The sequence below is a fragment of the Poecilia reticulata genome, linkage group LG8, assembly GCF_000633615.1.
Source record: "Poecilia reticulata strain Guanapo linkage group LG8, Guppy_female_1.0+MT, whole genome shotgun sequence".
NCBI classification, from domain to species: domain Eukaryota; kingdom Metazoa; phylum Chordata; class Actinopteri; order Cyprinodontiformes; family Poeciliidae; genus Poecilia; species Poecilia reticulata.
In genome coordinates, this window is record NC_024338.1 from 12,907,585 (window position 1) to 12,933,564 (window position 25,980).

A 25,980-nucleotide genomic window follows, 5' to 3' on the forward strand; every position below is an offset into this window, starting at 1 on the left:
CACACACACACACACACACACACACACACACAGCCATCCCAGACTGCCATACATTGTTTGTGTTACCTTTGACAGCCAGCATGAGCGACTCACACTGTGTCAAACATGTTCATCAAACTAAGCAGTGCATCCGGTCTAAGTAGTAATCTACACTGTTAAATACAGAGAAGTCTCCAGAGCAGAATCTCTCAACATGCTGCATGTTCGAAGAATTTCAAACGTCCCCTTTAACGTCCTGCTCCTACACAGAATTAGCATTTAGATATCTTTTAATTTTGTCAAGTCCTTTTCCTCATGCATTTTAATGGAGCTTAGAGTGGATAACTTACATTCACAACCCCTAGCAGCACCGTCTTAGTTTAAGATTGCTAACACAAATCAGCTTGCAGTCTGAAATACAGGATTAAAAATTTTCGTCAGGCAGAGGACAGATGTCTCGGCTGACTTTTTTCATGGAACGCTGTGCGCAACAGCAAAATTGTTTTTCAGCACAATATGCATATCTATGTAGCTGTTTCCATTGGTGCCCAGCTATATTTCAAAAACAGGGGCGGCCAGTTAAAGAACGCTTAGCATTCATTTTGTTCCCAGCCCCTGAAAAAAATCACAAGATAACATTTTTTGTTTCATGTGTATGTTCTTGTAATCTAACACCTCATGAAAGAGCATTGATGTTTTTTCTATTAATATGGTCCAAGTGTATTTATGAATTCATGGCTCCTTCAGACACTGTTGACTTATGCAGGAGATCATGAGTTCAATCCTCACAGAACCCTTATTTTGGCACTTTGTTGCCTCGGCAATATGCCAGTTTATTATGCCTGTTTCACGAAACTACAGCTGGATAAAGTTTGAAAGTAATCTCTAGAAAACTGTTTGTGTTTGTGGTGAGGAGTTTCACATGTAAGAAAAACTTAAATCTTAAATATTACTAAAGTTTTATCAGAGGTAATCATTGTAGTGACATATATAAAATTAATTAAATATTGTTTTAACTGTAAACTGATTCACACTTTACTTTTTGAAAACTAATCTGAGTTTCTAATACAGAATTTTGAATAATCCATGAATCTCTGTTTTCCTGAGTCATTACCATGGCATGACACAGATGCGAGTTTATTTCCGTCTCTGGCCCTCAGGCTGGACAAATGTTAAATGATCTAAAATAAATTTCTCTGCCCAAAAGATTAGAGCGATGAGTGGAGACCTTAGAGCCATTGATTAAAGAGACTTTTTCAAAATATCAGTGGGATCATTCAAAAAAGCTGGTCAGCAATTGTAAAAAGGTTTCATTGCTATATTACCAATAAATATCTTTCTACTGTCTATTGACAAGGGAATGGACATATTTAAAAAACAAATGCTATTTTTAAAATACTTTTTTTTACTTTAAAACTGTTTTGTATTTTGAGAGACATGTGGTTCACTTCACACTAGAAGCAAATTTCTTGACTGAATAAAAATATGTTTTTAGTCCAGATGTCCCACTGGTGTCAATAGTACAGGGGTCAGCTGTACAGGACAGGTTGCTGCACTTGCTAAAATGGCGCTGTTGATTCTTCCAGTGATATTATCTTCCAGTCTTTAAAGTGAACATTTGGCCACCAAACATTTGGTTGTGACTAAGTGTTTTGCTCACGGACACCTCAGGAGAAATGAGTCAAAGCTTCAAACCGCATTTACTACAAACAGACCTACTGGTGAGTCTAAAATGCCTCAAATTAGCAGCAGGAATTAAAGAGAAATACTCCAATAGCTCCGACGCTTCATCTTCTTTTCTCCAAAAGCTTATTTGCTTTCTTGTGGGACCGCACTCTGGTAAAAGCTTCATTATTCTTCTCCATCGCTGTGTTCCTACCGGAGCGTGCAGTGTGTGGCTGGGTATTAAGTGCTTTCTAAACTGAAGGCTCTCCTGGGATCTACGCACTGCTGACTCACAGCCAGGTGCTCGCTTTCACACTTCACTCAGAGGAGAGTGGCAGATGGTCGTCTTGAATGAGAAGCGCACATACACACATTCCCGTGCGCGCACGTTTAGCCACTCCGACACACGCCGAGCTATCCAGATATCAACTCGTGGTCCAACTAGCTCTTATCCCGTTTTCCCTTTTACTTTCCCTGCTTATCTTGAAATCGGCTGTTGCTTCAAGTTTTACTTTATGATTGCACATAGTTAACTGCAGACAAAATGGGCGACTTCACATGATTGAATGCAGCCCTGCAGCTTGATTTCGAAAACCAGTGATTCTAAATTAAATATACTAACAATATGTGCTGTAATTCTGAGGGGGTCATGTGGTTAGGTGTTTTGCGACATCAAGAGTGGCACTGACTCTGAGAGAAAATGTTAAAGATAAATGTCTCCGCTCAGCTAAACAGTGCTAGCTCCAGGTCCTGATAAGATTCAAGTACTAATCAACACTGCTTTTAAATAATTTCACTGTAAAACAGGAGAAATCAGGATAGTATTTCTAAGTCATTTAATTCCAGAAACATTTGGATGATTAATTCCTTTGATTGATTTACTTAAGATATGACGCACTGATTGCAGTTAAATACGTTTGAATAAATAAACCACTTATTCTGGTTGTTATTTACATATTAATAGATACAAATGAAAAGTCCATTAGTTGCTATCGCTGGGTGATCATTGCAGGTTTTCTTACACAACTAATTGAGGCAGAGATCCATAAGGATCATGTGGCTCGATGAGCTGATATTTAAATTTCATTCTTTTTTATTAACGCCTGGGCATGATGCAGTCAATTCAGTTCTCAATATAAAACTAAACTGAAACAGTGTTTTCATCATGAAGTTTAACCTTATAGACATTATTAATAATAATGCCTATGACATTTCGCCCTTCTTTTCAAAGCCTGCAGCTATTCTTTTTTTTTCTATTCCCCCTTTTGTTTCTATGCCTTTGTTGCAAACACCACCCGATTTCAGCAAATGGTAAATATTTCACACTGGCTATCTCTATGCACTTAGTAGTGGTCTTTGAGAATTGGATGCATTTTGGACTTACTGTATCTTGCATAAATTTGCATAAATACGGACATGTTCTGCCTCCAACTGCATCGATAACACCTCGTTTAAACTTAGAAAAACTACATCAGAATGAAGAGATGCTGTTTACTTTAAAGACTGGAAGCGTAATTTGTGAAGCAAAGGGGTAACTTAGTAATTTACAGACAAAATTGCAAGATATTTTTTTGTGGAAAAACAGCCGAAGTCCTGCTGTGAATCAGCTTGTTAGTGTACCTTGAGAAATTTCTGCTTGAAGCTGTAACCAAGAATTTAGTGTCTGCTGATACCCTCACCTTGAGCACCACAAAGCTGCACATTTCCAAATGTAAGTGAGGTTCAACTGCGTTATTTGTTCAAATAAAACACGATTTCTCAGGCCAAAAATATATTTAATCTTGATAATGTGGTTCCTTTAACAAAGCTGCTACCTAACGAGACACATACTGCATTCATAATAAAATCAAAAGTGGCTGAAATGACAAAAACATATTTGGTAAATTATAAAAAAGAAAGTGTAGTTCCATCTTTCTAATAGGACTTTGAAAAAGAAAAAAAAAAACATTAGCATTTACCACAGCCGTGAAGAGAAGCGGAAAATGAACAAATGATGTCGCTGTATTTCTTCTAAATGTGAGGCATATGACAAAAGCCTGAGTTCATCTGTGCAGTGTGACATAATATCGAACAGTGAAGCTGACGTAGCAAATAAGAACCCTATGGTTTGAGAAAGATTATGATGGGATTGCTGCACAACGGTTAGCGAACAAGGACACTGCAGTGGACCGAGCGGCAGGAAGATTGGTTGTAGAAATAAATCAGACAAAAAGCAAAGAGAAATAGGTGGGATATGGGGCAAGAGAGCCTCGCAGCTTTTCTACGCTACTGCTGCATATGTGTGTGTTGAAAGTGGAGGAGAGATGTGCAGCAGGGGACAGGCCATTTTTCTACGTCGGCTAAATATAGATCACACTCTCTTTACCTTCTCCTAATGTAGAGTAGACAGTTAACCTTTTCTTTTTAAAGGTTAGTCATACTTTGTGTAATGCACAGTAAAAGATTTAACTGCAGTCTTGGTTTGGCATGATGTCATAATCTGGGTCTTGTAAAAGTATTCACACTGCCTTAACTTTTGTCATGTTACAACCACAAAACTCAATTCCTTTCAGTGGGATGTTATGTGAAAAACAAAAACAAATGTAGCATGAAATTGTAAAGTGGAAGAAAATGTTGATCTTCTCTTTTCTTTTTGTTTCCAAAGAAAAATCTGAAACGTGTGGTGTGCATCTTAATTCCTTTTCCTCTAACACCACCGAATAAAATCCAGACCAGTTGCCTTCAAAAGTCACATAATAGTGTTAATTACAGTCCAGTCAATTAAAAAAAATAATCTTTAGGTATCCCTAAGGAGGCAATTAAAATATAGAATTTTCAAAAAATGTCACATTTTGAAAATTCAAGCATTATCAGTTAATAGATTTTTGGGTTTCCAGGCTTAATTTCCTGCCTAGATGGCAGTCAAATTTACTGCTCCGTCACTAAATAAAATGTATGTTTTATTTTTTTATGCTTAATGTGTGTCAGTTTTTGATCTTCTCAACAAGCGTTAACATTTAATCTGCCATTTCCTGACTTCACTGCACCTCTTCTTTAGTAAATATCAGTAAACCACTTTGATATTTAGCTTTGCACTGTGAAGGTCTTATGTGATGCAGCCCACAGTATTAGCAACGAGGAAGCTAAGTTGCCTAGATCTGTGCATGGCTCACATATTCTGCACTTTTCATGAGTTCACATTGAGTGCTATCGATATTTATCAACAAAATCTCGAAAATCCTTTAAGAAAAGCATCAAGATAGTTGATAAAATACAGCCCAGTATGTTTTTCATTGAACTTCTCTTCTAATGAAATTAAAGAAAGTCTTTGTTTATACAATTTGAATATCCATTYGCATTAGAAAGTGAGCATCTTAATGTGCATCACAATCTACATGACTAATGTATATGGGTAGGTGAATGTGCCTCAGTGTATTTTAATGCCCAGACAGTTGAGCCATTGTCTCCCACTCGCTAGTTGGGAGCAGATGACTAATCCGAGTGTCTGTCCTCGCAACAGGAATTTGAAAACACAGAGGGAGAAGAGTACCAGGCAGACCTCTCCGCTCTGGCCTCGCCTTCCTCCCAGAACGGGCCCGAGGTTTACATCCTGCCCCTCACTGAGGTCTCCCTGCCTGTCTCYAAGCAGCCAGGCAGATCAAGTAAGAAACTACACCGTCACAGCATTTTTATTTATTTTTTTCTAAATGGGATTACCACATATTAGCTAAACCTTCTTGACATTAATTACTAATGTAGGAGGTCATTTCCTCTCAACAGAACATCCTCATACGTACAGCTGAAACTCGACATTTATATGCAGTACATAAATATATAAGTCCCATACATTTTCTGCTACAAGTCAGTTAGTGTCGCTGACTTTATTTCAATTTGCTAAATGCCAGAATAATGAGAGAAATAAAATTTTTCAAAAAAATATATGTACATATTTAATAGATCCAAGGTTTTGATTCACACTCGGTACCATGACCCTAAGCATGCGAACAGATGAGTTACAAAGTGACTTAGGAACAACCAGGTCAGTACTTTGCCGGGGCTATAAAAAAGCCTGATCTCAGTCCAACAGAAAATGTGAGGGCAGAGGTAAAAAGACCACACCGGTGCCGTCAGGAGAAATAGGCCAAAACTCTATTGTTCGAAGTTTGTGGAAGGACACTCATAGTATTTGTCTCAAGTCAAACTGTTGAAAAAGCAATTCTGCCATTGTTCAATCTTTAATGTTAGAAAGTGAACTCTGAATTTTTTTTAATGTATTTTTCCATCTATGATTATTATTGTTACAAATGTGCAGCAGATTAAACTATCAATATATACAATCATCTGCCGGTGTAAATGATTCTACTTTATCTTTTTTTTTTTGCGTAATGTAATGAAATGTAATGAAATAGTTTCGAAATAGTTTTAAATGTGGAGTTTCAACTGTATGTATAAGGATGTTCTGTTGAGAGGAAATGACCTCCTCCATAGTTTTATCTGGGCTTTTTCCCTATTTCATCTGTTTATATTTCGTCAGGTCATCCTGTCTCATGTTAAAACGTGCATGTTCATTTCTGTGTCAGCATGTGGCACATCCTCGATTTGTCTCGCCCCTGCATGACTCACCGGCTGTCTGCGCCGCGCTGGGCTCGGTTAGAAAGGAAGGTTGTAGCTTGCTGCTCTTCGGCATCCCAGGATGAGAGCGCGAGGAGTGATTGGACAAGGCAGCCTCGGGCTCGCAGCCAATCCACGGTCTTGCCTCTGTCCCTCGTAGCGACGGCTGTGTGATTGGTGCAGGTGTTGCAGGGCGAGGAATGAGCAAATGGTGAAAGGAGAGATTGTGAAAGAAAGATTGTTTTAGCCTCAGAATAAAGACAAGGAAGGTGATCGTGTAAACACAGTGAAACTTAATGCTACTTCTAGATTCTTGGAGGATTAATACAAAAGGAAATGTATGTCATTTATAGGTATTTGAAGTGATTCAGACAAATCTATACACATAAAGTGAATGATTCTAGTTTAGTTAGCCATTCATAATTAGTAAAACCATATTAACAATGACCAGGGTATTATTCGCCACAGTTATAACAACATATGCAATAAATTAATAACTGTTGTAATTAAAAAAATGCTTGTTGAACAGTTTGTACAACAAAATATGAATGCTGCTCGCTGCAAAGATCAATTATGAGTCAGGATGGATACACAGCTCAGTGTTTCACATTGATCTGACATCCTTGCTTTCCAATTTGTTGCTTTTATCTTTTATTCAAAAGATCAAATTATGCTTTTCGACAGACGCTTCAAAGTGTGCGTGTGAGCTCGTTTCATTCCACCATCCCACAGATCTTACAAGGCTCGATTGTACCATCTTCGTTCGGAATGCAGCGAGCAGGACACAAATGCACAATCAGCGTCATGATGTCCAAGTTAGGAATAATGCAGCATTTTAATTATTTTGCTCTTCAACTCTTTCGTGAAGGAGTGACTCATCAGTAAGCCGAGGTGGTTGTGAAGTGAAGTGAGGTGTCAAGTCTGTTATGGCTGTGACAACCTCCATCCAGGGTTGTAGCAGAGAATGGGCCTTGTGTATGTGTGTGTGTGTGTGTGTATGTGCGTGTGTGTGCATGTGTCTGCTTGGTGGACTAGGTACCAGGAGACACAGCGTGAGCGTATGAGTGAGCGAACTGAACAATAGCACTGCTTTAAGCCAGCTGGCCAGTGGGGGAGCGCAAGGCTGGGCTAAAACGTCCGCGGAACGCACCAGTGGAGGACTGGCATTGTAGGGTGAATACAGTGCCCTCACTGTGACAGAATGAAGAGAGACAGGGAAAGGTTGGTGGCATGCACCAGGGCCTAAGAGCAGGGGTAGAGGGCGGGGAGGGGGGCTGAGATAGGGGTGGTGAATGTGTATGACAGAGATCTTTTTTTTTTGCATTGGACAGAGCAGTGTTTGTTTCATCTTCGGTTGAGGAATGCTGCTGTCCTTGGTGACAGGGGGGCATTATGTGGACTTTATGTCATTACTGGGTAACTTGAAGCTGCACACAGAGCTTCTGCGTCAAACGGCATACAACCAACATGTGTGACGGTCACACCGGGCTCGATGCATATCCAGAAAAATCTGCGTGCGGGGACGAAGGAACCATCGGTAGATTGGCTTAGAGGTTCTTCTTTTTCCGTGACGTTTTACAGTAGATTCAGTATAGCACTGTGTCGGAACCAAGGATTTCAGTATTTGCTCAACAGCTGGAAAGCCCTAGAGGGGGACAGCGTGCATGTTTGTGTGTACGTCCCAGTTGGAGGATGAGCGCGCTACAGATGGAGCGAGGCAGAGTGGTGAGCTTGTTCAGCTGTTGGAGGGCCCGGCGGGTTAAATCCTGCCGAGGCTGTCTCACACACACTGAGACTGTTGGGCTCTCTTTCACATACACACAAAGGGGGCTGAGATGCCCTGGGGCAGGAGCCGGGGCCTCGGGCTCTTGGTTCTCACACTCTGAACCGGCGCGCCATTTCAGTCGGGGTCATGGACTCAGACCCCGTCACGGTACTGAGAGCGGCTGGCCACTCCGTCTCGCTATCATTATCATCTCGACACTCATCATGGACATCTCTGTTTCCTGAACCATGAGGATTCAAGGAGGTAATTCATTTCACTAGAAATGTGAATGTGCAAAACCGTGCTTCCCATGTAGCGATTTTACCCAAGATGCTGGTATGTTGAGTTTATTTTAGTGCAGATCAACTTTTTTGTGAATGCTTTACTTCGTTTTTCAATTATTTTCTTATCATGTCAAATCAACCGGTACAGTATGCAGTTCTGTCCAGTCTAATAGTAGTTTTGTGTGTTGTTTGTTATTCCTTTTCAGTACAGCTGTTGAAATCTTCTGACATTGGCCGCCACAGTCTGCTGTATCTGAAAGAGATCGGACATGGCTGGTTTGGAAAGGTAACTTGATTCTATTTTTTATTTTAACAAAGTTTTCTAATAGAGTCCAGATCAACTGATTCACCCGCCTGATCATAATTAATTGCTATGACTTATTATCTGTACTATTCTTACTACATTTGATGTTTTTACTCTCTGGAATGTGAGCTTAATGGCTTGAAGCTCTGAAGGCCGAGGAAAATCTTTGGCACTTCTGTCAGGGTGTCAGTTCTGTGGGAGAAAGGAGAAGAAACTCACAGTTACAGTGGATTTCTTGTAGTTTAACACACGTTACTGCAGCTCTTGAATTTCTCCTCACACCACTCCCTCTTCCAGCTTTAAACTTTGCAGCTTTATATCGATGTTGTTTCTACTTAATGTCTCCAGTCTCTGAAAAAAAAAAAAAAAACTACTTTGGCTGTTCTGTTCTTTCTTTCCATAATCCCACAGGTTTTGTTGGGGGAGGTCACTGCAGGCATCAGCACCACCCAGGTGGTGGTGAAGGAGCTGAAAGCCAGCGCAAGCGTCCAGGACCAGATCCAATTCCTAGAAGAGGCCCAGTCATATCGGTCAGTGCCATGAAAAGTAACAAACTTCAGTCTAATGTTATTTTTTATTCTTAGAATGTGTGCTATTTAAGTGTTTATTGTTGTGCCAGAACCCTTCAGCATCCTGCACTCCTGCAATGCCTGGCGCAGTGTTCAGAGGTCACTCCCTATCTACTGGTCATGGAGTTTTGTCCTCTGGTATGAAAACAATTTAGTATAAAATGTTGTTTGCTCCCTCATAAATACCTCCTTATTTCTATTCTTGGCCCTGCATCACTCGTAATCATACACAGACTGGACACTTAAAACCCTCATTTCCTTTCTTCCTCCTCTCAGGGAGATCTTAAGAATTACCTCGGCAGTTGTCGGGCTACTGACTCCGAGACTCCAGACGCCTTGATCCTGCAGAGAATGGCTTGTGACATTGCTTCAGGACTCCTGCACCTACATAAATACAATTTTATCCACAGGTACATAATAATGGTCTCAGTCTCTTTGCAATTAAACCTGCTTTCACTGCACTAAATGAGCAACGTCAAATCAAAGGCTTTGTGTGCCCCCTGTTGGTCTCTTCCTGCAACAACATCCTGGTGCTGCCTGAGTGCTTGACACAAACTCCAGCATCAGTGATTTTGTTGCTGGGGGCGAACCTCTTTCCGTTGCCATGACCGCCATGCTGAAAAACTCAACATATAAAAGAGGTGAGGTGGGATGAAGACTGAATGTTTCATTCCTTGCACAACCAGGTTTAAAAAAAAGAAAAAAAAAGAAGAAGGAACAGTAGACTTCTACAAAAGATGTTTATCAACACTTGATTCATTATTTTTTAAAGTTCATCTCAGTATCTCTTTGGCACAACAGTGACCTGGCCCTGCGAAACTGCCTTCTTACATCAGAAATGTCTGTGAAGATCGGCGACTACGGGCTGTCTCACAGCCGATATAAGGTCAGCTCTATAATAAAAGATACATTTTTCTTTTACTTTTTGCCCCCTTCCCATTGATAAACCTCTTGCTCYGTGTTTGCTCATGCAGGATGACTATTTCATTACCCAAGACCAGATTTGGGTGCCTCTGCGCTGGATCGCACCAGAACTCATAGATGAAGTCCATGGAAACCTGCTGGTTGTTGATCAAACCAAAAGCAGCAACATATGGTGAGAATTTTGAAAGAAGTTTGTAAAATTTGGCCACAGACGTAGCTGCATTAAGGCTATGTAACATCCTTAGATATTGTTTTTTCTTCTAATGTTGTTTAATTTATTGTCAGGACTATTTTTTTTTATTTACAATGCCTTGAAAATGTATATGGAAGCTTAAAACTGTCTTCTGGGTTTGCTTATTTGTCTCAAAATTTTCAATTTTTTAATAAATAAAAAAAATCATCTGTAAGTGTGATAAAAAAGCAAAAAATGATGATCTCTACAACTAAGAACATACTTTTTGTGGCACTGTGTTGCTATTAATGTTGTCCTTGTTTGTAAGTTGTTGTTTTTTTTTTCATTTTGTAGCATCAAGCATCTTGACTTCCATTTCTTCCATTCCTCCAGGTCTTTGGGTGTGACTTTATGGGAGCTGTATGAGCTGGGAAACCAGCCGTACAGACATTACTCTGACAGACAGGTGTTGACATATGCTGTGAAGGAGCAGCAGCTCAAGCTACCGAAACCTCAGCTGCAGTTCCCCTTGGATGACCGCTGGTGAGACATGCTTTCCATGTTTAGCCACTTAGGGCAACTACGACATTGATCCCTAGACATGTTAGGACTTTAGATATTCAACATCACCTAACTGGCCAATTGTTTCATTAATAGCCAATGTTTTGTTGCATCTGACCGTTGCAGTGATATTTCCCATTGCAAGTGAGAGCAACTAATCAATAGTCTTCCTATTCTTTATGACCCTCCTGGCATAAAGCAGAGTTAAATCACCTCATCCATCTTCACCTCCAAGACAGCTGAACATTGTTTATGCCTATTAATTTTTCACTGTTGTTGTTCAATGAGAAAGACGTTTGGCACTAAGCTACACTGACACACAAAGAGAATATTTCAACTGAGTCAGCAGCCATACTTCACCCTCCTCATGTACCCTGCAAGCTATTGGCCAGAGCTGTAAATAAATGCCAGGTGTAGCTGCAAAGTGCTGACCTCTGAGGTTTCTCTGTAAATTGCTTAGCTGTTTATCTAGGATCAATTCTTTAACGTCTCCTCCTCGTCCGGAATACCATTAATTTTGTCAGAGCTGGTAAGAAAGTGAAATATTTTTGCACCTTTTTCAGGTATGAAGTTATGCAGTTCTGCTGGCTGCAGCCAGAGCTCAGGCCCAGCAGTGAGGAAGTGCACCTTCTGGTCACATACCTGTGTGCCAAAGGCTCAAGTGAAGCTGAGGAAGACTTCGAGCAACGCTGGAACGCCTTGAAACCCAATTTGCTTGGCAGCACGTCGCACACAGCTGCATCCGCATCCCTGGTCTTCACTCCCACCCCTGCTGACATCCCCAGTGCAGACCAAACTCAGGCAGCGGAGCTGGCCTCTTCTGCCTCTTCCTCCTTCCCCCTCCTGGAGCATTTCTCTGACAGCTTTCACTCTGACACGGGGGATGACCTCCTGACCGTCACCGAGACGAGCCATGGACTCAATTTCGAGTATAAGTGGGAGCCGGCCCGAGCTGAGCAGCCTTATTGCTCTTCCTCCACCAGCGGGCAACTGGGTCAGGAGAACCCACACTACCAGGATATTTACTATTCTAACACAGGGAGTACCTCAGTGGGTTGCAAGGCTGACAGTCTGACATCAAGCAAGTCCCCATCCTATTATGAATCAGAACACACCAGTGTGGTTCCAGTGCTGAGTGCCCACAGCCCCTCTATCAGCAGCGAGTATTACATTCGTATAGAAGAACCTGTCCAGTGCAACATCAAGATTGATGATGGCATTGGCGACTATTGCTCAGAACTGGAATCTGCTACCAGAAGGTTGTCATCCGAAAACAAAGCTAGTTTTTACTGGTCCACCACTGACAGCACCAGATCAAATGATTCAAGTCCCACCATTCAACTACACACACACCCACTGCTGAGCCCTTCGTCTAACAACAGTCCAGTAAAGTCAGGTTGCTCTTACAATTCACTTCCGTCTTATAGCAGTAATGCAATCTACTGTGATGACTCACCTCCACCTAATACACAGAAGCAATCCTCTCCCCTCGAAAAGACACCAGATATTCAAACAAACCATCTTCGTACAGATGGTGCATTAGAAAACCCACGCAGTTTATCCCAGGCTGTCAGCAGCCCCAGTTTAGGATTCTGCGATCCGTACCTTGAGCCACACACAGGCCACAGCACAGTCAACGAAAGCTGCCATAACATGTTGGGCCCCCTCAGAAAGACGCTACCCATTATAAACCACTTTGATACAGATGTAGGAGAGGATGACGGCGATCTGCAATCGGGTCGACGGAAAAGTAGAGAAGTTGAGGATAAAACCAACTGGATCTCAAACCGTTCAGCAAACAACAACAGCTTTGACAGCAGACACGCAGACGGTGGGAATGACAATTGCGAGGCTGTTCGATCTGACACGACAGATGCGTGGGCTTTGACCAAGGACACCACGAGAACCTTCCAAAGTTTTAAGCCTTGTGGCACCTTGGGGGGCAACGAAGAAGGCCCTGAATGGAGTGCATTATGCATGTCCGTTGGTTTAGACTCTTACATTCAGATATGCCACAAAGAGTCGACTCAAGAGGAGAAGCTTGCGAGTTTGGATATCTTTCAAAGCAGCAATGCTCTTATCAGCCCAAGAAAGAATAGCAGTGGTGCAGGTGGAGAAAATATTGACCCTCAGACTGATCAAACAGGGATCTTGTCTGATATGCAGAGAAGCAACATCTGGCAGGGAGTTTCAGCTGGAACATCTGTTGGCCTGAGTGGCTTAAGGCTGAATTATTCAGAGCCGTCCAAAAGCAGCAGAAACCAGCAACATGCAGTGAACATTAGGGACTCCAGCAGCTGCCTGGTTGAACTCGGTGACTACAGTGAGGATGAGGAAGATGACATGGCCGATATCACATCAGGGATCTTTGCTGACTTCAACCTTGACCTGAGTGAGGTTGAGGAGGAGGACCTCAGCCCAAAAAAGATTTCAGAGGTGAATTCAGATTCTTTGGGTGCCATTAATGTAGTCTCATCTGTGGCAAGCTCCTGCGACCAGGCCTTCAGCCCTGATCCCTACAACACACCCATCCTGCCCAAATCTCTGGACAGTGGCTATGACACAGAAAATAATGAATCTCCAGAGTTTATGTTCAAAGAGCTCGGAGATCCGCATGGTGGTGAAAGTTGCCCTGGGTTGGGTGGAGAATCCGAAATTGCGCTGCATGTTGGTTTAGGGCCAGGTGTCTGCACTTCAACAATCACCTCAGAGCTACATGTGAAGAGCCTTGTTGATAATCAATACAGGGATTCAGCCTACTTCTCGGACTACGACGTAGAAAGTGACAAGAGTCCCAAAGAGGAAGACAATGGGTTCTTTGCAGAATCGAAGAAACATGGTTCTGACAATACTTTTAACTCTGCAGTTGAGCATTCTCTTGAAAGCAGTCTAAACTGTGGGAGGAATTTAACAAACCTGAGACAACTCAAAAGTTGTGTTTTGGCAAATCTCTCAGAGGCCAGTTCCTACGTAGGCAACAATATTCATACACCCGAGTTGTCCATGCTGTCACCATTTCCTCCGCAGATGGGTGGGTGCCTCACCAAAGAAGCTGCTCCTGCTGATGACCTGGGGTTGGACACGGAACATTCGGGGAACGAGCCTGCATCTGAGCTGAACTCCTTCAGTGGGTCAGAACCCTCCTCTTCTCTCCTGGAAGTCTCTGCAAACCACGAAGAGGCTAGCAGGGGAGCAGAAAGCTGCTCATCTGTCCATTCATCCATCGCTCATTGCTCCCACTCCGAATGCAGAGAAAAACCCCGGGAAGAAAAGGAAAATGTCGAGGAATCCACAGAGGAGGAGGAGGTGCCTGAACAGAGTCACGTCAATGAAGGAAACCAAAGGGAGGGTGGGAGAATAAACGAGGAGGATTTTGAGGACATCGACGCAGAGGAGTGCGACAGCCTGTGTGAGGAATCCAACGGCCCTCGGGACCTTTCCACCTCCTCGTCGCTGTTGGAGCTTTGCGGAGAAGACGTACGAGCTCCGCTGGAAGAGGCTGAGGACGAAGACGATTCTGACGAAAGCGAGTCTGACGAAGAGCTGAGAACCTACAACATCCAGGATGAAGAGAGCGAGGAGAGCGAAGAGGATTTCAGGACAGTGCCGGTGGTGGTGAGCGACTGCAGCAGGGCGAGACACCTTCGCAGCCTCCTGAAGATGCCCTCCATGCTTACCCAGTCCTTCTGTGAGGAGCTGGAGAGGAAGAAAAAAGCAGTGTCCTTTTTTGACGACGTGACAGTGTTTCTGTTCGACCAGGTATATGGCATATTAACGTATCAAATGTTGCACCATATTGGCTTCTGAGAGTTTTATGAATGAAACAACGTAATTTTCAGGAGAGTCCCACTGGAGAACTGGCTGACTGTTCGTTTCCCACTGGAGAGGAGCCCAGCGAGCAAGAAACGTCAAACCCAGACCTCGAAGCTCAATCCGGCGATGCTCACTGTTTTTCTAAAGAAACAGAGGGAAACAACTCTGAAGAGGGTATGCACTAAGAATGCCATTTGTTTATTCCAAACTTTTAGCTAATGCTCTGACTGGAAACACAAATTTCCCTTTGAATAGAATCTCTATTTAATAACTCAGCTTTATCAGCTTTTGACTTGCTGGCAAACAGTCAGGGCCACTCTAGCTAAAAGGTGTCGTCTTCATGTTACTAATTGATGCTCATCAGTGTAGCTCTAAAATGTACTATGTTTTACCATTACGCAGATGAAAATTACAAATGGGAAGATGAGGACTGTGTGGAGACCTGTCCACCCTCACTCGACACCTTTCCCGATCCCGAGTCCTCACAAACCTCTATCACAGATACACCTGAAGTTCCGAAGCCCGTTGCTGTTCCGGTTAACCGTTTCATGGTCTCTCGATTCTCCATCACACACGTATCTGACTCCCACACAGACACAGCAACAGGTAAGTAATAAACACCCACCTACACACTTTGGTGTGCTTCGTTATATGCTGCTCTGCATTCAAAAATCTCTTGTGTCCAACAGGGAATACCGAAGATAACCCAAAACACTGAGTCTTAAAGGAGAGACCACAGGAGGCGGAGACACAAAAGCAGCATTATTATATTCAAGATGATATAAAGAGTTTTATTTTTATTAGTGTTTTGGGACAACTGATTTCGAGAACCTTTATGAGACATTGCCTCATATTGTGGTCAGATACTTTATTGATTTGCACAAACCTTTTATTTCTTGACATAAGTGCAATAGCAGTACGAGAGGAAATTTGATTTTAAGAACTGCAGAAGGTGGACACAAATTTATATAATATAGTTTGGGGTAAAAAAAAAAAATCCTGTTTCTGCAGATCTAACATAATTTTGCTTTATGAAGCTGCCGTTCCTTTTTGGCAACAGTTTTTCCGCTTAAAACATAAATGGAAAAATAAGCAAGGCTTCATAGCTGCTTCTCCCATTGGCTGCCTTTTCACATCCGCTTGGAAACTAGTTCTGTCAACCTTAAGACTGTTATTGATTATTTAATCAAAAGCAGAAAACTGTACTTGACAGTTTCTTCATAGAAAGCCATAAAAGTTGGGGGGTATTTTAAATTGAAATCACATAATATTCACTTCGTGGCACTTTGAGCGAAAATTCAACCGATTGACGCGTAAACGCCCAAGTCACCATTATCAGTCCTTTTGGTTTACATTTCACTTTGTGTAGCCTTAGCTACTCTTCATCTCCCCAAACTGGAACAAAATGGGCAACCACAAGATATTCTGTTTTCATTCACTGTGCCAGCTGCAGGTTTGTTTACTCGTTTATATTTTTTTCCTTTTTGTTTTCTTAATAGAATCGGATGGATTGAGAGGTGTTTCCACAGAACTTTGTGGTGTCACTGTAAACATCCCAGTCATAAATGTGGAATGTCACTTGTCATGTTAATTTATCTTTTCTAAGAAAATGAGTAAAAAAAATGTCTTGTATACAAATGAGCTGTTACACTTTTGGTGAATGCCTGAGCCTGAGGTGAAACCAAGACATTCAGAAAAGGACATATCTGGTATATTGTATGAATATTATATCAACATGTAGCAGGTAGCTTGAGTATTATTATTAATGCTGTATCAACTGCTGTATTCCCTCCCTTTCTGTCCTCCTGTAGCTCCAAGATTCAATGCCTTTCCCTCTCACTTTGCCTTTTAAGTTGTGCAAGTTTAAGAAAAATGTTACCAGTATTTTTGTATGAGCATTTCAAAAATGCAATTCAGGACGAGCGTTTATTGAATTCGCCAAAGAAAATTTGCAAAGCCCATTGGCTTTTAAGTGGCAGACGCCTATGGGGAAGGTGAGGTTGCTCTATGCACCAGAAGTGACATTTTGCGGTTTCCATTCGTTTCTCAGTAATCGCTGTTGTACTCTCCACCCCCCTCCAAAAATATGAATAAATCCAAGTACGTTTTCCCCCTTCTTGTATTTGTGGTATATTTTATTTGGTTTACGTCGCTGGGCTTTTGAGAAACCCAACAGTCAAATGTGAGAGCACAAAGACAAAGTATGACAGCTGTGTAAGTTTAAATTTATTTAACAAGATAATTTAAACACATTTTCTTTACAGTATAGATATAGTACAAACTGGGAGGAGAAGATAGAAATAAAGACAAGGACAGCTATGTTTAATTAAAAATTATAAAAAAAGAAATTTAATTGTGACGCAAGTATGATCATTTCAGTGTAAATGACTCGTGTTAAAAACAAACTCATAATTGGGAGGGGATTGCCTTATTGGAAAGCATTGCGGCTCATTCATCCAAACAATATTTCTTTCTTTGATTTTAACCTCTTTAGTTTTCATCTTCACACATCCTAAATTATATAAAACATGTCGGTGTCTTAGATCAGAGTGCCCTGTAATACTGAGAATGAAAGATTTGAAAAGATAATACTGGAGCTTATCTGAGTATCTACCACTCCCTCAATGCTAAGAAAAAAAAAAGCAAAAAAAAAAAAAAAAAAACAATACAGTATTAGGATTTTCCCCATATTCTGGTCATTTACAGAATTAATTAATAAAATTAAAATAAGGAAAAAAAATTGCAATTTAAAAATATTTTAGGGTATTACTGTGAAATTGTAGCTGTACAGAAGAGCTTGCCCACTTAAAAAAAAAAAACAACAAAAAACCAAAAACTGAAATATTCCCATTAATATTGGCAGGATTAATAAAAAAAACACAGGCAGAACTTCACTGCACATAATTACCCTTAAACCAATTTGATAGAACAATAAGAACAACATTTTTTGTTTACAAAACCAGCAAAGAAGCAGAGAAGGCACAGGAGATTGAAAGTCTGGGTGTCCTGCATCACCACTAAAATATAATCATCTAAATGACCTAACAGAAGCATAGTGACAAACTGGGCTGTGGCCCTGCCTTCACATTCCACTCCTCTGGAAGTATTTACAGTATTAAAGAAAAACTAAGACGAAACCAAGAAGAAAAACTAATATTTTTTTTAACAGAAAAGCAGATAAAGGAAAATCTCCCTAGCCTTACCTTATCCAGAACAGCTGTGACCTAAATAACTTAATAAATCTATAAACCATCACCTTTAAAAGTTCAGGCAGAGACATTTAATTGTGGTTGAAGCTGTTGGTTTCTAAGAAGTTCAAAGAAAATTTTCAATAAAAGAAGAAACCAAATTTGAGGTTGAGCAAGCCATCTGTTGAGACGGTCCCACCTCTGGGCCCTATTGTGGCAAATATAAAACATGCAAATCATGGCTACTTTTCTCCTCTCACAGAATAGGTGCCCATTAGTGGAAAGAAGGCGGCGGCAAGTTGCTAGTAGTAGATGGGTGCAGACCGGTCGTCAGAGAAGTTGGGCCGGAGGAAGAGCTCGAGGGACCGGTCACTGCAGAGACATGAGGGAGGAGACAAGGAACACTCACAGTTATTAGTCAACACGATCTCAATTTTATCTATACACACACAAACACACGGAAACATGGTTCGACGTTTTAACCACACCCAAGTATAGTTTACTTTTACTGTCTAAGAGTGATCAAAAAAAGTTGCTGTTTTGTGAGATCAAGCATGAGATGAAAAACTTTTCAAACATTATTAATGAAAAACAGTTTGTAATACAGAAGAGGAAAAATGTGTTGGCATCCTAAGTTAAATGTGTGTAAAAAGCATCCAATCCAACTTTTAATTTCAGCACATTTATCAAGTAGGGGGAAAAATTACCAGGTGTATATTCCATTTCAGATTTTTTTTTTTATAGCAAAATCGGAAATGGGGAAAAAAAAGAAGGCATTTCTGCTGTGATTACTTTTGACAAACTAATTTTGTTAGTGGAACAGTACTAGGTTTTCAACTGTAAGATTTTACAAGGTTGGAGCATGCGGAGGCATCTTTTAACCATTCCTCTTTGGCGCTCTCTTTCCCAGCTGGAAGCTGTGGATGACATGGAGGGCTACAACAAGACAAATTTGGGTTTAACAATTTCTGTGTAATTTAGACAAATGTTCAAGATCATAATCAATGCCATCTTAAGTTTAGAAGTAAAATCAACCAACTTCCAGTTTGAAGATGYGATTATGRCATTGCCACTAAAAGTTCTTGGGGTGTTTGAAAGAGAAATAAGCCCACGACATTACTAATCCTTCATGTTTAAAAGTGTCTAACAAATATTTTTCCACATATCATTTGTTGGCTGTTGCATGTATAATGCATCATGAGCATAAATGTTACATCTACATGTCATTCTGTTTTTCCATGTCAAAAGGACTAACTGACCATTGGTAAATTAAATTACAAGTGGCCTCCCAAGTGGTCAGACAGTGATTAGCCTAATAAATCAGAAAGTAGGTCAAGCCCTCAGTTTCGAGCATAAATTATTCTGAGGAGAATGAACAGTCTTAATAAAAACAGCACAAGATTAAGAATTATTATTGGGTCAGTGCTGCAATGTCAGAGTCGCAGTTAATACGATTCCGTACCACTACCTACTGAATCATATTTGGACATGTCCAAATAAATCTTTGTCAAAATAAAACTCAAGAATGCTTTCTTTCATTTATTTTAAATGTACTGTTAAAGTTAGTAAGAGTTGTACAACTGGTTATTTAGTAAATAATGCTTTTAAGATTCCCCCCCCCCCCAATGCAAATGTAATAAAATTAAAGCTTGGACTTTTCCTGAGAGATAAGATATAAATGAATGCATTTTAAGGCTTTTTACCCATTCTTACCAGGTGTACTAACACATTTGTCAGAGTCTGTATGTAGGCATGCATGGTTAGTGTCTTATCTGGATGATATTGGGTTATGGAAAGAAAGAAGAAAAAAAAAATATAGCCCAACCAATGGCCTGCCAGATTGCCAAAACCAAAAAGACCAGTAATATCCAATATCCTATTCCAGCAGACGATTAGCAAAAAGAGATGAGACCAAGCGTTCATAAAGAGAAGTAAAACAAAGGTGATTAGTTTGTTGAGAGGCGATGGAGACTGKGGGGGACTTACGGCGGTCCTGTTCCCTCAGAACCGGGACAATTCTGGACCCAAACTGGAAGGTAAAGAGAACCTTGGGGTTTGAATGGTTCATACCTCAAATCATGCATGGAACAACAACTTGTAAGGACAATTGTTAGTCTGATGCAAGACAAACATACTGTACGTTGGTAAGATTTAAATGAAAAACGCATATCAGGAGTGCAACACTTCATGCTCTACATGCCGTCTCACTTCAACACAACCTCAATGGAGACAGATTATTACCATGAAYGAACCAAATCAACTGCGAGAAACGAATCATTTCTTTAAACCAAGTACAACTCTCACAAAAAAAAACTGAAAAAAACAAAACAAAAAATAAACAACAAGGAATGTGTGCAGGCAAGAAAAGTTCAGTTCCCCACAATACGAATACTGAAAACACAACATCACCTTCACTTACTTCTTCTTTTCCCCCAMATGGACAGAAGGTAGTGCAGATGTAATATGGGTGTTGGGAGGAGGCAGGGATGAAACATGCATGGGACACAGCCGTGACGGAACTACTCACAAAATGTTACTTTTTAGTATTAAAGAAAAAAGCAGAAAGAAACACTGAAACAAGGAAAATGCCTCGTCAGTGACAGAACAGATTCCTCGTCAGACCAGAACAGTTTATTAATATATAGAGATGTGTTTTATTTAGAATACCTTTGTAAAAAGTCACCATACATTCAAGGTCAATTTTTAGTGTCACATTTTTCTGGTTTCCCCCTCCAAGGCATGCATAAGATAAACGCTTCAACTCATCAGTATGTTTACCATTTTTTCTGGAAATATGTTACAAGGACAGTGTTTATTATTACCCTTTTTTTTTCCTTTAAAAGAAAAGACCAAAACTGCACAGCCACTCAAGGAATACGATCAGAAGGGGGAAAAAAAAAACAAAGAAAAAAAAAAACAGGGAAAATTGCAGAAAGCTGTGTTGATAAGTAAATCTCAAGTTATTCACAGCTGTAATTTAAGAATAGTTAACAAAAAAAGTTCACTGGTACAGTTTTAAGTGGGGAAAAAAGTAAACAGTATTTTTAATTTAACCAAGATATCTGGCAGTAAGTAAGTAAGCCAGGAATGCAAAAAAAACAAAAACAAAAAAAAAACAAAAGCAAGGAAATAAACAAGTATGCCTGAGGGTGTGAAGTTTAACCAAGCACACATTTATTTTAGATGGACTGGGAAGAAAACAAAAGAATTTGTATGTTTGTGTTTATTCGAAAAAAACAAACAAACAAGTAAAGTAAGGCAGATATGACACACCCTCCGGACAGAAAGATCTAGCACTGACACAAGGAAGCACAGCAGGACCTGTGGGAGTTCTGAAAACAGAAACACGGCGAGCTGCTGGACATGTTTGTTGAAACGAAGCTTTTTCAGCCTGGTTTTTTGGTGGGAACTCAACAGTATTGGGGCCCCATGGTGCTTTAAAAAAAAAAAGGCCATTCAGTCAGTGGGTTTAAGTACAACGACATTGAAGTCTTTTGGCACTTGAACAGTACATGAACATGTCTTTCAGTTTCTGACAAAATGACACAACCATGTACATGCATGAAAGACGAGCAGTAGCAAAGGCAGTCTCTTGAGAGGACAGTCCGAGATGTGCGGACTGTGATCAGAGAGAGTGTTCAGTGTCCGYATCGCTGCATGCCGAGCAGGTAGGCCCCGCTCGGGATCTCACGCTCAACGCAATCCTCCACCCACCAACCGCTACTGTCCACACCAACGCCAGAAGCAGCAGCAGCAGCACCCAGGACGGACAGGAGTAGGAAAAGGAGGGACCCGGGGAGGAAGAGAGGACAGAAAGGAGGGATGAAATTGGCCTCTTCCATTCGGAGAAGGGGTGTGAGTGGAGGCAGAGGTGCAGACAAGTGGACAGGAGGGGGASGGGAAGAGGAAGGAAAAGATTGGGGGGGAGGAGGAGGAGGCCCCTGTGCTATCCGGAGCTGTCTGTGTCTGTCTGTATGTCTGTTCTCACACAGTCGAAATCAATTTGCCATCAGGGCTGTCACTGTGGAACAAAGAGAGAAGGAAGCTTGCCAGGTCGGACACACTCAGAGAGAAATGGAGAGAGACAAGACAGGCACAAGGAGGCATGGTGGCGTTCAGAGGTAATGTAGATGGGGGGAAGGCTCAGGAAATCTGCTGTTGACCCCACCTACAAAACTCCGAGCACACCTGCCAAAATCATGAAAGACTGGAGCTTCAATTCCATCATCAACACCTCTAAACAGAAATCAAAATCTATTCCCCAAATCAAAGTTTTACCGTTTATGTTTGCTTCTATGACACAAAACGGTGACACAAGAAAGGAGCTGCTGTTGATGAGGAAATTACAGAGCGACCTCCACAGCTGGAGGGATGTCATATTCATCTGTGAGGGTAGATACACCCTGGAAGATGGTAATACCGGTACAGAATAAATCAACACACACTTAGAGCAGACAGGATTGTGGAAAGCAGCTAAACGTTTGGTGCCAAAAGGCTCCAGGCAGGAATGGCCGAGATGATGTCAGCATGACGTATACTGTCACAACACGTACGTCATAAACACCTGTACAGATACACATCCATCTCAGGACACTGTTCTCTCTCTTTAGCGCACACCACCTGACACACATTTAAGAAGGATGTGCTGGCTGATTAGACAGGAACAAGCACTCTAGATTCTAACTCTAACTCTAGATTCTAACCCTAAAACAAACCTAGTGTATCAAGAACTTGATATGAATAAAATTCTAATTGACTTGCCCAACAGCTATTGGACCATAAACTGGTAAACTGATCCTGCCTGAATGTATTCAGCAAAGTAGATTTTGCTTTTTTGTAACACTTGGAAAAAGACAAAAATCTAAAAAGGAAAAAACAAAAAAACAAAAAAACTATGTATCCAATTTCAAAGGGTGTTTTATATTCAGTTTTGATCTCCTGAAGAAATACCAGTCGCTTGTTGTTGCTGCTGATGGAAGATTTTCTACTAAATAAAAAAAAAAAACAGTTGTCCACCCCAATTTTCATATTATGATATAGAACGTATTTTAAGTAAAAATACTGATTTTATGACACATAGTCATCTTGAAAGTAAAATACAAAAAATGGCCTTGAACCAGATAAGTGTCACAGTTCCTCCAACACACATGTTAACGAAAAACACTAARGTTTCCTGCCAAAAAAAGACAGACTTACAAACCTTTATTACTACAAAATCTAAATAGTGGTGCTGAAAATACCGACGTTCCTTTTTTGTTTATTGCAGGGAAAACATCGTCCAGCTATTTTTGTAGGCTCTATTGTCTGTTTCATAGCTACTCACAATGGGCAATCACATGACAATGGTGCAAATCAACTGCACAAATGAAACCCTAATAAATTCTAAGATGTGTATAATTTGTTTTATGATACAGTAATAATATTTTGCTGATTCACTTTATTCCKGCTTGGAAATTAGTAAAAGTGACATTTAACTGGAACCATATGATTCATGTGAAGTAGTCGCTCCTTCCAATAAGAATCTATTTACCATAACTCAAAATCACTCATGTATTTATTAGTAAAAAAAAAAGCAAAAAAAAAAAAGCACTGACTATAAATTCACGGGAATGCAAAATGGGTTACATACCTTGTGGCAAAGCGGCTGTCATAATCCTCAATGGCAGGCTGGAAATGAAAAGTAATTATTTTTTATTCTGGTTGTTTTAAAACACAGACACTAGGTGGCAGCAAAAAACTATGCAGAAGTCTAACWTTTCACATACTGCAGGATTACTCATAACCAATTATGCAACAAAGCCTTAACTCAGATGCAAATTAAGCACACAAGTGCAACAATCGTACAGTCTGCACATGTCATGGATGATACGTTTAGTAATACCTGTGGAGCGAACCCTGCCATGCTGTAGGGCCGTGGGCGGGTCTGTGCTAAGCTCTGTGCCAACAGTCGGGCAGTTAGGCCGTAGTCAGGTGTGGGCAGTGATGCGTCGCTCTCCAGCAAGTTCCCAGTGCTGCTGCTTTTACCATGATGGAGACTGGAACTGCAAAAAGACATCAGCCTTAAGACTGGAACTCGTTTGAGCTTTTAGAACCGTTCACGAAAGAAGTGGGACGTACTTCACTTTGAGCTTGTCGCCATCGCTTTCAGGGAGCACACGTGTGTAGGAGAATGGGAACCAGCCACGCCTGGTAAATACAAAATCATTTCAAATATATGACGCACATTAATAAGTAGATAAATCCTTCAAAATATATTTCTCCAATCCATAAATTATAAAAAAAGATGTATGTATGTGTTGAGAGGAAATGGACCAGACATACATCTTGTTCTTCTCATTTTCTCCATAGTGCCAGCCATCACGAGCCTCAGGCACTAGCAGGGTAATGACATCTCCCTCGGAGAAGCTTAGCAGGGTACTGTTGTCGCCTGCGGCATGGGAGAAGATGGCCTGGACRCGCGAGCGCCCATTCTTTTCCAGTCCGGCTGCCATGGAACTGGACCTGGGCAGAGTCCGTGTCTCTCCTGAGGAAAGTTGAATTTTAAATAAAGCAGGATTGGTGAGTAGACAGCTACCACATGCTACGTGACAATCTACTAATGCATTTCAATAATGAAAAAAAAGAAAAAAAGAAAAATTTGTTTATCAAATATTTTTGTGACGGTTTTGCTTCAATTGCCACAGATCGATGACGGTATGATACAATCCAAGGTGTGTCCATGGCAGCTTACCCACTGGGTTTTTATTCTTGGCAGGAGCAGGCCTACGCACAGGGAGGGTGTTGGAGTAGACGTCGCTGACCTGTCTCTGGGGCTGGACCTGGGACTGGCTCTGTGCCTGAGTCTGAGGGGATGCTGGCCTAACTTGAGACACAGACATTGCACCCCCATCTGTCCAGTATTCCTCGCCGTGGACTCCTGTCGTCCCATTGACCATCGACATGCCATCCGGGCCCATCAGCCTCTGGAGCAAGTGGGGGAAAATAAAATCAGAAGAATTCTGACAATATTTCAATTTTAAATCACAGTAATCACAGATTCATCGCACCGATAAAAACAGAAAGAACAACTCAAGGTGCTAACGTGGCTCTAAGCTAAAGCCGGTGCTGTTCAGACAGATAAATGAAATATCAACCATTCATTTTCTCACCGCTGGGTGTCCGAGGCCGCTCCCCATAAAAACAGCCAGCTCCGGGGGAACAGGAAGAGGCTGAGCCCCCGGTATGGGGTCTGAGATGACCAGATTGGATTTGGAGGAGTGCAGGGGACTTGTGCCTCCAAGAGCAGCAGAACCCATCTGCTGGGCCAGCAGCATGGCTCTGTCTGGCAGTTTGTTGGGATCTGAGCAGGCCTGCTGCCACACTGGGATCTTCTGGGTCAAAAGGTCTTTTCCCTGAGAGAACACAGACAAGGAGGTGGAAACAAATACAGAGGGAAAAAAAAGCAAGATTAGAAGAAGATAGGCTCAATGTAAATACCAGAGAAGGCATTTTTATTCAGTACTATCCTTTCATATCCAGTCCATATAAATGTTTCTCTGTGTGTATCCTTGACCACTGCCCTTTGTGCAGCTTTGATGATGTGCTGCGTGGGTAAAGCAGACCATCACACAGCCAAGCTGCCCACTGCAGTATTTCCCAGCCTGTGGACACAGCTGTTCTTTTTTACTAAAGCAGAAATTCTGTTTAATGTTTAACAGAAAAGAGAATATACAAATAACACACACAAGAACAAAATTGGCTTTGTGCTTTCACATACGATGAGATTAAACTCCCATATCCCTGGTAACACAGATATCTTGCACATAAGGAACTCTCTGGGAGCGTGTTCATAAGTTTGGTGAAGGTGAACACTTCCCACACACACCCCCATGCTGATTAATGACTAGACTTCATGTTGGGAAAGGGGAGGAAAAAAAAAAAAATGTGGTCGACACACACCGTCCTCCTGCAGCCACATCTTCAGGCTGGCAGCTCTCACCCACCCATAATCCCAGGTGACTGATGCACTCCATTACCCGTGGATTTAAAATTGCTGAGGAACAGAGAGGCATGCATTTGAAGCATGCACACCCACACAATAACAAGAATACATATCACTGCAAAAACTGAAATCTTAGTAAGATTAAATATCTTAAATTAAGGAGATTTTTCTTGTTTTCTTTCTGA

The 25,980-nt window shown here is 41.2% G+C and overlaps 2 protein-coding genes across 12 annotated transcripts in view; one reads left to right on the forward strand and one right to left on the reverse strand.

The window, feature by feature from the left end:
• Positions 1–16,742, forward strand: part of aatka (apoptosis-associated tyrosine kinase a) — a 29,329-nt gene extending 12,587 nt beyond the window's left edge. For 5 of the 7 annotated variants that reach the window (XM_008416157.2, XM_008416155.2, XM_008416159.2 and 2 more), the window contains 12 exons: positions 5,144–5,285; positions 8,490–8,569; positions 8,999–9,117; positions 9,207–9,294; positions 9,433–9,566; positions 9,958–10,042; positions 10,131–10,252; positions 10,646–10,795; positions 11,377–14,572; positions 14,653–14,800; positions 15,029–15,232; positions 15,316–16,742. In XM_008416157.2, coding sequence (XP_008414379.1) covers positions 5,144–5,285; positions 8,490–8,569; positions 8,999–9,117; positions 9,207–9,294; positions 9,433–9,566; positions 9,958–10,042; positions 10,131–10,252; positions 10,646–10,795; positions 11,377–14,572; positions 14,653–14,800; positions 15,029–15,232; positions 15,316–15,344 — 4,497 coding nt within the window. In that variant the 3' untranslated portion in view covers positions 15,345–16,742. Of the gene's footprint in view, positions 1–5,143; positions 5,286–7,547; positions 8,264–8,489; positions 8,570–8,998; positions 9,118–9,206; positions 9,295–9,432; positions 9,567–9,651; positions 9,798–9,957; positions 10,043–10,130; positions 10,253–10,645; positions 10,796–11,376; positions 14,573–14,652; positions 14,801–15,028; positions 15,233–15,315 lie in introns of those variants that run through there. The other 2 variants (XM_008416160.2, XM_008416162.2) reach the window with 2 other exon arrangements.
• A 97-nt stretch (positions 16,743–16,839) lies between these two features.
• LOC103468820 (brain-specific angiogenesis inhibitor 1-associated protein 2-like) overlaps positions 16,840–25,980 on the reverse strand; it is a 59,958-nt gene continuing 50,817 nt past the window's right edge. For 2 of the 5 annotated variants that reach the window (XM_017306241.1, XM_008416163.2), the window contains 7 exons: positions 24,963–25,205; positions 24,545–24,776; positions 24,136–24,337; positions 23,932–24,000; positions 23,696–23,855; positions 23,444–23,481; positions 20,445–21,537 (listed from right to left, as the gene is read on the reverse strand). In XM_017306241.1, the coding sequence (XP_017161730.1) occupies positions 21,453–21,537; positions 23,444–23,481; positions 23,696–23,855; positions 23,932–24,000; positions 24,136–24,337; positions 24,545–24,776; positions 24,963–25,205 (1,029 nt within the window). In that variant the 3' untranslated portion in view covers positions 20,445–21,452. Of the gene's footprint in view, positions 18,187–19,800; positions 19,844–20,444; positions 21,836–23,443; positions 23,482–23,695; positions 23,856–23,931; positions 24,001–24,135; positions 24,338–24,544; positions 24,777–24,962; positions 25,206–25,980 lie in introns of those variants that run through there. The other 3 variants (XM_008416167.2, XM_008416164.2, XM_008416165.2) reach the window with 3 other exon arrangements.